The 12,784-nt window shown below is 40.6% G+C and overlaps 1 protein-coding gene across 3 annotated transcripts; it reads right to left on the reverse strand.

Annotated features, from left to right (window-relative positions):
• Nucleotides 1-1,336: 1,336 nt before the first annotated feature.
• LOC106584491 (tyrosine--tRNA ligase, mitochondrial) lies at nucleotides 1,337-11,879 on the reverse strand. Of its 3 annotated transcripts, XM_014169861.2 has the most exons (6): nucleotides 11,356-11,879; nucleotides 10,962-11,125; nucleotides 8,635-8,805; nucleotides 5,063-6,614; nucleotides 3,792-3,921; nucleotides 1,337-2,907 (listed from the first exon to the last, which is right to left on the reverse strand). In XM_014169861.2, exons 1-4 carry the CDS (start codon nucleotides 11,493-11,495, stop codon nucleotides 6,544-6,546), a joined length of 546 nt encoding a protein of 181 aa, XP_014025336.2. In that variant the 5' UTR covers nucleotides 11,496-11,879; the 3' UTR covers nucleotides 1,337-2,907; nucleotides 3,792-3,921; nucleotides 5,063-6,543. The 3 variants fall into 3 exon arrangements, with proteins under 3 accessions (XP_014025336.2, XP_014025337.1, XP_014025335.1); XM_014169862.2 differs by lacking the exons at nucleotides 10,962-11,125; nucleotides 11,356-11,879 and adding an exon at nucleotides 9,128-10,908; XM_014169860.2 differs by lacking the exons at nucleotides 8,635-8,805; nucleotides 10,962-11,125; nucleotides 11,356-11,879 and having other exon boundaries at nucleotides 4,357-5,113.
• Between the last annotated feature and the right edge of the window lie 905 nt (nucleotides 11,880-12,784).

Genomic DNA, 12,784 nt, shown 5'->3' on the forward strand with positions numbered 1-12,784 from the left:
TAATTGCTGCTATAAAATTCCTTTATGTAGCTGACTGCTATTTGTGTGTATATGTTGGTAAAAAAGCTTATAGTTGTACAAAATAGTAGGCCTATAAATTGTTGCAAACAACTCTCCAAATGAGTCTGGAATTGTATTTGAAGTAGCCCAGTAAAACATGTGACATAACATAATTCTGGTGTAAAAATGTGAATAAATATACACCATTGTGCCTTAATGATAAAAACATGAGTAAACTCTTTTTAGTTTCAACTCATTAGCGAATATACTAAAACATAAGGCAAATGAACAATCTACATCAAAATATTGTTTGCATAGCTTTGATCTATAAAGAAATCAATAAAATGACACTGTATATCATAGAGTTGTTTTATTAAAAATGCTCATTACAGTATCAGGGATATATTTCTACATCCTTTTTTCTATAATTAATTAAAACTACAGTTAAAACATCTATATGCATGCAATTACAGTATTTGTTGGATGTGGGCTACACTAGCGCATTCTCTGTGACGAAATATAACAAAATGCATGCAGTAAGACTAACCTTATATAATTTCAACTGTGGACCTGTGGGGAGTGTTTTTTCACCCCTAGAAACATTGCAGTTCAAACCATCCATAAGACAAATGTAACTGGCTGCAACAGTGGTGTGCTTTACTTAGCCATAACCGGATTGGAGGACCCAAACGTCAATCACCAGGCATTTTTCAAAATACTTTACGATTTCATCATATTGGGAGTGCCACTGCGCAGACGGCGGCATATTTGGTCAGCGGTGCTATAGTGGATTAACACAGGCTAAACTATTTTAAAATGGACTGATTTTGCAACCGTAGAAGCAATAACATCGTTTGTATTTACCGGACCCTATTACGTGCTACTTCAAGCTTGAAACATGCGTAATGTGCCAAATGGTACCGAATGCGCACGGGTTAGTTGCAGTTTGCTGCGAGCCGAAGAGAATACACCACATTGATTAAAAAATTACATCAAATACTGAAATAATGCATCTACTCCTAACTGCTGTGAAAAGCACTAGAACTACAAAAATAACTTTTTAAGGAGTTAAATCTCTTCATGCCTTTATTCCAGGATGATAATGTATAAACTTCCAACCTAAAAGCAGTGGGTATGAAGAGAACCGAGGTATGACACAATCTCAGCAGTCTATTAAACTGAAATTTAAGGTCGTTTTACCTGGAGTCCTGAGAGGCATTTTTACTTGTGATTCACCAGTGGGCTATATAGGAACATTATACCTCATATGCGATTCCTCCCGCTCCATGAGGGCACATGCAGTTTCTCTGTGCAATTTATAGTATGAAACATCAAGTTATGAAGGACACGGATATGGATTATTTATTAGCGTAATGGAAATACATTAAAATCGTTATGCTGTATACTCGCTGAGAGAAAGAGTGTGACCGTGTGCAGGCTGAAGAGGTTCCTTTCAACAGTGCAAACATGACCAACAAATCAGATAACGATTTATCTTCTGTTTTAATTGATTGCAACACATCTTAAATCACACATTGAAAAATGCACATCAAATATTTTAAATCAGGCTCAGGTTGCAACCTTTTTTGATAAAATAAAAACTACCAAAAAATATGCTTACAAAAAAAATATATGTAAATGCCACTTTGGATAACCTTGATCAAAACCCCATTTTATTCTACATAAAAAAAGCTTGACATAAATAAGTTAGTATAATTTCTCAGTGTTTTTACAAAGTTATGTACACTTAATAGATTTACACGGGCAGAGTGACTACTTTGAGACAATTCTTAGCCTCTGAACAAAGACTGATTGTAAAATGGGTGAAATTAAAGTTATTTTAGAAGCTACATTTGCATGATCTGCACTAACAATGTCTGGGAGAAGGGGGAGATTAACAAATTAAATGATCTTTCTGTATCAAACAGGAGTACAATGCCAAGGCCACCTGATGGTGAAAGCGTCGACACAGACGTATTGAAGCAACCATGTATTTGGTATTGTAGGACATTTCAAACATAAAAAGGCCTAAACGTTTAAAAAAATATTAAGAACCGTTAAACTGAAAGACACGAGTATGTCAGGGAGAGGATGAAGTTGATTAATACTACCAGTACAGTTAACAGATACTTTATCCTTCAGCAAATTAGTACCCTACACCACTTCAGAAAAATAAATTAGCTACACTTTCAAAAAAATGGTGAAGAGGAAGACTTGTAAAAAAAACAAAATATTCCAGAATTTAAGTGACCGGCATAGGCCTACAGATTTTCAACAAAATACAATAAATATTGGCTGACTTCACATATTACTTTTTTAGTCATAACAGAAATGTATCATTATTTGAGGCATTGTTTTCGTGGGGTGGCTGAGAACCCACGTTGTGTGACACTTAAATGACCCCCAAAAAACAAGGCTACACATTATGTACCATCAATCTCTCCCTACATACAGATGACCTATGAGGATACTTTGATGAGGAACAATTATTTAATCCAATCATTTTTTAAATGGATCAGGATTTATAAACAGCATTTTGGAAACAAAACTACACTGCAATTCTTCAAGTCAAATTCATGCCTTTTACATCGTTTTTTTTCTTCTCCCCAATCATAATGTTTTATGTGCTACATATGAAAATAAATATATACACAGGTAGTAAAAAAAAATAAAAAAAAGAAAAAAAGAAGCAAAAAAGGAAATAAAACCTAATTGCACACTGCTACATCGACTGCTTTTAGAGGCAGTAACTTTATGAGTGCCAGAACTTTAGTGTTTATATTCAGTGCTTGCACAGCGTCCCCATCCTTAGGGAGAATTGATATGTTTCGTTTTCTTTGTAGTTCCTCTTCAAAATCACCGAACACTTAGGTTTCCATGACAAAAAGGGGAAATACATTTTCAGCTCTGCAGAGAGAAATAAAAACAAAGTTGTGAGACCAATGCTAATTTACACCAGTAAACATGACCACATACAAATGCATCAAAACCATTCCTGGCCACTTCTTTTTGCAGACAAACATAGATGTGGCAACATGTAATAGTTTTGACATGACAAAACAATGCTAAGAACAGGCTAATGCTAGTAATCTACTGAGGTCAAAGACATCCTATGGACTCATTCAAAGCAGCAGAATACTTTCATTTTCCAAATGATAAATTCTCTCCATAGCCACACACACACACACACACACACTTCATTGCAAGTTAGAGTAAACATTTAGGCCTATTCAAAAACGTGCATACTGTGCTTTCATTCACTAGAACGGCCAGATGTTTTGAGAGGGGACTAGCGTGCATAGTGCACTGCTGAGGAGACCGGCCCCTTCTCCCTCGCGAGGGCAGTGGTTGCTGACGTGTTACTATAGTGTTGTTCTGAGGACTTGTTTACAGTTTCGTCGGAAAATGAACCGCGCCGTGGCAGTAGTAATGTCGCCTATATTTTGTGTAGTCTTTTGGACTTTAAATCCTTTACTAGACCGCACTGAACATCACAACGATATAGTTAAGCACACATTTCGAGCTTCAAGAAAACGAATAGCTACTTAGTTGGCAATTGCGCATAGGTTACAACGTGGGAAAAATCACAACTGCTCAACACATTTAAAACAGCACGTCTGAAATGCTTACAGGAATACCAACGTGATGTGTTCCGCTTTACCGAACCTAACAGTTTACACACACTGCTTTATGTAGGCAATAAAACATATTGGGTTAGTTGGGAAAATAAGTCCACAACAGTATAACATCTCTCACTAAAGCCAGACTAAAGTAGCAGATAACTATCTCACCTTTGTCATCTTCACGTTTGAGTCCTGGGACTGGCTTTCCTGGGTGTTTTTTCTACTGAATGCGTCAAGCCTGGGCAAGGAGTAACTTCATTCGAACTACTGTGTGACCTTTTATTTTGGGACGAGGGGTCTGGAAGAGAAAGACAATTTTTTTCAGAATATAGGTCAAAATGTTATTCTCGAAAATTAAGTATTGCTAATAGTCTACTCTACATTATTTAAATGAGTAAGGCAATTTAGGCCGTTACATTTCCCTATCTATAGTGATTTGCCTATCAGGTCTTATCTTTACAACTTGACTAGCAGGTAGTCATAGACTACCGGTATTGCTTACTGAAAACATTAATGAAAACGATTAGAATTGTTATAACGCCTTTCTTTAGAATAACTGATAAGTGAGCCCATCTATTTGTTAACTAGGCCAAGTCTTCTACAATGTTACGTCGAGCCTGGCTAATACAAATGACTTAGCTGAATAGGCCAGCACGTCAAACAGTAGGCAGAAAGACAAAGTAGCCAGACTGAGTATCTATAATTTACATCATTCATAAAGGCGTAGGCCTACATTCATAGCAGGCGGGTCTTTTTCTCCGCCCGGTGCATTGCTCTTTACTCTCCATTTGGCTCTCTGACCTCTCGGTGTTGTCAGTGGGCTGCCGGGGAGTCACCACCACACAACTATGATTCCCATTTAGATCCATATTGTTATTCCCAGAGGGGCAAACGTCTTTCACTGATTGTTGCGTTCTGGTGTAGAAATTTGGAATGTCTTTACAATCCATTAATTCCCATTTGAATCTCCCGTTCGATAGAGGTGTGTGACTTGAAAAATCGAAGTTCCACTTCGCTGAGGCCGCCGCTTCCATCTCCTGCAAATGTCCCTTTAAATCCCGCCTTAACTCTTCGCGATCCGGCGAGCCGAAAATGATTCTGCAGGCTGACGGTTTGGGGTGATCCGACAACCGAGCATCCGTCCTTTCCAACGTCGGGCTCCCATTTGAAAGTCGAACATCTGACATTTTCGGAGAATCAATTAACGTCCAAATAGAACACTTAAAAAAATCGTATTTCCTCCTTTCTCACCGCGATCCAAAACAAGCGTAAAACGAATGATCAACACTTTTATGCCATGCATAGGTCTGGATAGAAACGGTAATTTCCAATACGGCAATGCGAGCTAAAGTAGTCAGATCATCAAAACAATGTGCAGTAACTGAAGCCACTCCTGTCAATTTATTCTCGTAGTAAGAGAGAAGAAATAACAGACAAACCTTTTCAGTACCCAATATGGCGATTGAGGGGAAGCTGACTGGGGGAAAAACTGATTGACACAGAGCTATTTAAAACGAAGAAGGGAATTCATTGGTTAAAAAAACGTAGGCCCGCCCAATTCTCTTAAGGCGATCATGCACGTTACAAAGGCTTTGCAACATTGTCACATTTCTATACATGTTACCTTGTAACGGCTGTAGCCATAATCACTATAAGAATTTAACATTTTAGCTATGGATGTAAATAAATAAAGGGCCATTATAAGGAAACTTAATGTATGCATTATTCATTTGTTTATGTTGAGAAAATATTTTAATGTCAATGGTCTCGATCTTTAGCACCAAAATAGAACAATAAATATACAGTTTATATCTAATTTTATTTGAGAATTATAATAGTTTTTCAATAAATGTGGAATTGTAATACCACCTTAATGATTTGAAACATTTGAAAATACACAAGCCAGTCTGAAGCATTTTGTCTCTTGGAGTAGGTTGTCATTGTCATGAATCTGTCAAACATTCTAAAAAGCTAATCAAATCTTAACATTTTAATTATTTTACATGGTGGTAACCATTTATTTCTCTCCATTAAACAGATGTGAATATTGACTTATCTGAGCTCAGTCAAGGTCACCAGTGTACACCCCAGCAAAAGGAGGGATGGTATTCGAGTAGTGGCAAGCATTTCTCATTGGGAAAACAATATTTTCTGCAGGATAACGCAATTAGACAATTTACAATTAATTATCAAACCATCAATTAATAACTACTTAAATAAATTATAACTCATTGGCCATTTGCAATAGAACGATTATAGTAAGAGTGAATCATTTTTTATTTCACCCATATCTAAATGTGACAAACCTACACATCTTGTCCACCTGTTTTTAATTACCTATTGCTATTGCCCTTTTTAAAATGTCAAAATATTCATCTATTTTAGCTGTAAGATATTTTGCAATGTAAATGTAATTTTTGGATGTAACTAGGGTCTTATAGTCAAGCTTTGCTACAGGGTGTCTGAAGGAGCTTTTACTCACTTCTCATTTAAAGGGAAGACTGCACTGACCCCTTGTTGTGAAATTAGGTACTAGGCAAATCGGTTATCTAATATCTAACGATCACAAAAATAAAACCGTTCACATACACAGTACGTAACATACAACTAACAAGACAAAAGCCTTTCACCAAATATATTTTATATATTACAGTATCATTGAATCCACACATATATAGTGCACTAAATCCTCTCCTAGATATCAGCAGGGATATATTGAAACAATACAGGTCTATTTCCAATATCCAGCTCTCTTCACCTAAGCCTCCCTGCTTGCTGTCCTACCTCCAGTACACAGACAGTGCATAGAAGTGATAAGGTCCCAGCCCCGCTCACAGATTGAGCCACCTGATGATGTGGAAGTTCTTTTTTCCCACTCTGAGGAGAGACAGTCCATTGGCCAGGATGTGCTGGCCGGGGGTCAGTACCTGTTCTGGGCTGTCTGTCTTACTGTGGTTGATCCATACCGCTCCTTCTGAAACCATGTGACACCTGCAGCACAACACATCACAGAGACAACACAAAGACATCACAGAGACAACATAAAGACATCACAACACATTACAGAGACAACATAAAGACATCACAACACATCACAGAGACATCATAAAGACATCCCAACACATCACAGAGACAACATAAAGACATCACAACACATCACAGAGACAACATAAAGACATCACAACACATCACAGAGACAACATAAAGACATCACAACACATCACAGAGACATCATAAAGACATCACAACACATCACAGCGACAACACAAAGACATCACAACACATCACAGAGACAACACAAAGACATCACAACACATCACAGAGACAACACAAAGACATCACAACACATCACAGAGACATCCCAACACATCAGAGACATCCCAACTCACAGAGGCAACATAACAAAGAAAACAACACAACACATCACAGGAGACATCACAACACAGAGACAACACAACAACCCAGAGACAACAACACAGAGACAACATCACAGAAAAACAGTTAACACATTTTGATACGTTACAGCCTTATTCAAAAATGTATTAAATTTAAAAAAAATCCTCAATCTACACACAATACCCAGTAATGACAAAGCGAAAACAGGTTTTTTGAAATTGTTACTAATTTATTCAAAATAATAAACATAATTTATTTCACTAGGCAAGTCAGTAAAGAACAAATTCTTATTTTCAATGACGGCCTAGGAACAGTGGGTTAACTGCCTTGTTCAGGGGCAGAACGACAGATTTTTACCTTGTCAGCTCGGGGATTAGATCTTGCAACCTTTCGGTTACTAGTCCAACGCTCAGACTAGGCTGCCTGCCGCCCGAAATAATAATAATAAAAGTCTGACATAAGTAATCAGAACCTTTGCTATGAGACTATAAATTGAGCTCAGGTGCATCCTGTTTCCATTGATCATCCTTGAGATGTTTCTACAACTTGGAACCCACCTGTGATAAATTCAATTGATTGGACATGATTTGGAAAGGCACACAGCTGTCTATAGAAAGGTCCCACAGTTGACAGTGTAAAAACCCAGCCATGAGGTTGAAGGAATTGTGTGAAGAGGTCCTAGACAGGATTGTGTCGAGGCACAGATCTGGGGAAGGGTACCAAAAACAATTCTGCAGCAAGAACACAGTGGCCTCCATCATTCTTAAATGGAAGAAGTGTGTAACCACCAAGACTCTTCCTAGAGCTGGCTGCCTGGCCAAACTGAGCAATCAGGGGAGAAAGGCCTTGGTCAGGGAGGTGACCAAGAACCCGATGGTCACTCTGACAGAGCTCCAGAGTTTCTCTGTAGAGATGGGAGAACCTTCCAGAAGGACAACCATCTCTGCAGCACTCCACTAATCAGATATTTATGGTTGAGTGGCCAGACAGAAGCCATTCCTCAGTAAAAGGCACATGACAGCCTGCTTGGAGTTTGCCAAAAGGCACCTAAAGTACTCTCAGACCATGAGAAAAAAGATTGAACTCTTTGGCCTGAATGCCAAGTGTCACATCTGGAGGAAACCTGGCACCATCCCTACGGTGAAGCATGGTGGCAGCATCATGCTGTGGGGATGTTTTTCAGTGGCAGGGACTGGGAGACTAGTCAGGATCGAGGGAAAGATGAACGGGGGAAAGTACAGACAGATCCTTGATGAAATCCTGCTCCAGAGCTCTCAGAACCTCAGATTGATGAGGGGGGGAAAAAACAATTTAATCATTTTTAGAATAAGGCTGTAATGTAACAAAATGTGGAAAAAGTGAAGGGGTCTGAATAGTTTGCGAATGCACTGTATGTTTTAAAGTCAAGACAGATTTGAGAGAAAAGTACAGGGAATGAAAGAAACAAACATGGAAAGCAATAAAAAGAGAAATTAGAGGAAAGGAGAAATATAGAGAAAGTGTGAAAAAGCCAATGGGGTGGGAGTGGTGAAATAGAGTGAGCGTATGACCTTCCGTGTGAGGTAGTCATGTCAGGGATGATAAGGAACAGAGGAATATAAAGGGAGAGCCCTACCCTTTGGGCCCCTGAGGGATGTCCTCTGCCCTGCGGCAGGCATCCAGTATTGTGGTCCCTGGCTCCAGCAGCAGCTCATGGAACGGGGCATCTCTGAAGAGCTCCTGCAGCTCAGCATCACGCATCTGCTCCAGGGCCTGAAGGTTACTGTGGTACCGGGCATTGATGCACCTGGAGAGAAACACACGCACACACAGCATTACTAATTGTACCAGGCGACACCTCATTAATGACACCAAAATGACATACGCACAGTCTTTATCTGACTAATTATCTATTGCATCATTCTTCATGCATTTGTCAAGATGCACACTTTCACTACCAAATTTTCATCAGATCAATCCCAAGGCAATTTATAATCTTGACTTTGTGAAGGGGTCAATTCAATCCATTAGTCTGAAGTTACTTAGGCCTTGTTGTGCGTGTGAGCATACACACACACACACACACACACACACACACACACACACACACACACACACACACACAGCACCTTTTGCCCTCATTGCCGTGGACCAGTTTGGTGACTTCGGCGGCGAGAGGTTTGTGTGCGGCCCGTTTGCCTGGCTCCTGTCTCTGCTGCTCCATCACCCGCTCCACCTCGGCCAGGGGTAGGAAGGTGAACAGCTTCAGATACCGGCAGGTAGCACAACCACCACTGACTCAGTCTCCAACATCACCATGGATAGGCTAAACTCAGGTACTAATATCAGGTCCCATGTTCACAAAGTGTCTCATAGTAGGTTTGCACATTTACAAAGGAAAATAACCTAAAACGCCCCTCGTCTGTCACAAAAGATGACAGGACGGTGTGTGGCAAGCTAAATGTGTTTGCCCGTGCATGCATACTGACCGAAGTCTTGCATCCTCTACCAACTGAGTCCTGTGTGGCTCAGTTGGTATAGCACTGTGCTTGCAACGCCAGGATTGTGGGTTCGATTCCCATGTGGGACCAGTATTAAAGAGTATGAAAATGCATGCACTCTATTGTAAGTGGCTCTGGATAAGAGTGTCTGCTAAATGACGTGAATGTGATAGAAATGTATTCAGCAGTGCAGGTAAATAATACTTTGTGGATAATTCGACCCACTGAAGAACCAAGCAAACTGTTAAGAGTGTAGTGTAATTCTATTGAACATTCTGGCTTGTTAAGGAAACTTTCTGCTACTTAGTTTCAGGCTGTACACCAGAAAATGATATCACAGTCTAATTCATCAACCTAAGAGGTGTGCGGATCTAGTTGGCCTTTTAAATCATAGATCTGATCCTAGATGAGCGGCAGGCATCCTCCAGGTTAGAGCATTGGACCAGTAACAGAAAGGTCGCTAGTTTGAATACCAGAGCCAAAAAATCTAACCCTAATCTAGCCCTTAAGCAAAGCACTTAATCCTGTAGGGGATGACGACGCAATCTTTGCAAGAGAGGGAATCTGATTTCATTGGTCCTCAACTCCGGAAAAGTAATTTCATTCAGGTTAAGTGGAGTTAGCCAGCCCCGGAGGAGGTTAGTTCTGCAGGATTTGATGCCATAGAAATTTTGCTGGCTAAAAGGTGAGTCACTTTCGTATGACCGGATTTCCCGAATTGTACTCAGAGTCGACCAAAGTTACCTCGCTAACTCCTCAAACCTGCTTCCTAGAACACCCCTCTGTTTAGTTCTAAATAGAAGGCTCTGATAAGCAGGACCAGTTCCACTGGATTCTCCAGCAGGGTTTCCATGTCCGCATGTTTCCCGCAAAATTTGGCTACTTTAAAAAAGATGTTGCGGGTCAAAATGTATTAGTTGCGTTTTTTTGGGCTACTTCGAAATTGCACCGCAGCTGCCATGGCATTTCTCTTAAAAAAACATGATTGATTTCACTGTGACCTGCGCTGCAGACTATCAGGCTGTGAGGCAGGCTGTTGCTGAGTGAGTGGTGGGGAGGGCTGGAAGGGTGTGAGTTGAGAGTGTTGCAGGCCACAGGCAGCTGAGTGAGTGGTGGGGAGGGCTGGAAGGGTGTGAGTTGAGAGTGTTGCAGGCCACAGGCAGCTGAGTGAATGGTGGGGAGGGCTGGAAGGATGTGAGTTGAGAGTGTTGCAGGCCACAGGCAGCTGAGTGAGTGAGAGGAGAGCAGCACCAGCACACACACACATGTAATGACAAGTGATGTGAGAACAACTAACAGCACTAGCTAGCTACATACTTCTCCCTCATGTGGCAACTACTCTCTTCCTATGAACATTTTTGGGGGGCTAGTTTTAGCCAAGTGGGTAGGTTTTGATTGGTCATTGTGCTGAGATCCTAGCTTGTCATGGGCCGCCTGGCAACCGTGGTCTCCAGCCACCTACCATTCCACACTCCTGACAGACTGAGGAAGAACTGATAAAGGTCAAACGGAGACGTCTTGACCCTGTTCAGCCACACTGCCTTGCCTGCCGTCTTCACCAGTTTGTCCAACACAGAGCTGGCCACCAGTGGGATGGTCAGCCCATACACCTCCTGTCCAGTCACCCTGTCATGGAGAAATGGGTTACAATGGACATCAGAGACCATCACCGGTCAGTTAATGTTGAGGCAAGTATGTGCATGTTTATTATATTAATTTGTATTATTATTATTATTATTGTAGGTTATTTATGGGCATGATGCATCACTTTAGTGTCTGATGCATCCATTAGATGTTAAAAATTTGTCATATATTTGTAAATGTGTGTGTGTGTCCAATGAATGACGCAACATTACTTGTGTATGAACTTGTGCCCAGACATCCGGTTGCCCAGTTGGTCTGTCCCTCCAAGCTGGATCTTACAGCTGTGATTCTGGTTCAGGTGGTAGAAGTCACAGGCTTGAAACAGCTGGTAAGAGAATTCAGTAAGGCTCATGCTTTCTGCACTCTTCAACCTGGACTGGACACTGCATGCCTACTGAGCAGGGTCCCCTTTCGGAAATGTCTGCCAACTTCTGCCAGAAAAGCAACCATTCCAAGTCTTTGTACAAAGTTAACTTGTTCAATACGGTTACAGTGCCAGACTTCTTAGAGTCGTTGTGGAAAGTCAGTTCATGGTTGGTGAAGATTCGCTGCACGCTCTCTCTCGCTCGTTTTCCCGCTTGGGTCTCGTCTACCAGGGCTGTTGCACCACCGATTAGAGCGACGCCAGTGTGTCCTGCGCTTTGAAAATTCAGTAGCCCGATGATGGCGAGTAAATTACCCACATGAAGGCTGTCTGCCGTGGGGTCGAATCCGCAGTACCCGGTCTGGCACCAAGACTGCAGTAGCTGAGGAAGTTGATGTTGGGCTGCTTTTTCAAGGAAACCGTCCTTCAAAATGCCCCGTTTATTTAGAGATAATATACATCCACTCTGGGCTGTTGCAGAGCGATAAAACCTGTATCTTAACGTTACACATGGTAGTGTGTTTATCGAAATAATACAAGAATCATGTCGAGATGTACAAGCAAAACGTATTGATAGACACCGCCATAACGTAAACTGTGCGACACACTGGACAGGAAAATGAAAGACGGGACTGATGTATGACGGTAAGAATATAGCGCCATCTAGTGTATTGTGTAAATTTACCATACCTTGCCTGTTCCTCCTGACCTGTGACCTTTTTCTTATTATTTGTGATTTTAATGTCACATCATCCTCTTATTATCTTTTTAGGTTGACGATAAAAAATGTTTTGGTTACTTATTGTGTGGATGAATCTCCCGAATTTACATCTGGTGTAACTTGGAAAGTGGGAATAATGATAAAATCCAAGGAAAGTAAAGTCAAACCCTTACCTGCTTAGAATTGGATTCATTTTTTTGGTGTTTATAATGATATAAAATGCATGCTGACAATGTAGCTGACCAATGTATATAGAGAGTGAGAAGAATTTAATTTAATCCTGCGGTGCAGATCAGCAAGTGCAGGGTTTGATTACGGAGGCTAGGAGGGGCTAAGCACCCCATAACGAATCAGGGCCTGTTATAAGAATTAAAATATTCAAGTTATGAAACTACCAAGGCAATGTTACACAACGTACACTATACAGTTGAAGTCGAAAGTTTACATACACTTAGGTTGGAGTCATTAAAACTTGTTTTTCAACCACTCCACAAATGTCTTGTTAATTTTAATTTCACCTTTATTTAACCAGTTAGACCAGTTGAGAACAAGTTCT

The sequence above is a fragment of the Salmo salar genome, chromosome ssa23 (genome assembly GCF_905237065.1).
Source record: "Salmo salar chromosome ssa23, Ssal_v3.1, whole genome shotgun sequence".
NCBI classification, from domain to species: Eukaryota; Metazoa; Chordata; class Actinopteri; order Salmoniformes; family Salmonidae; genus Salmo; species Salmo salar.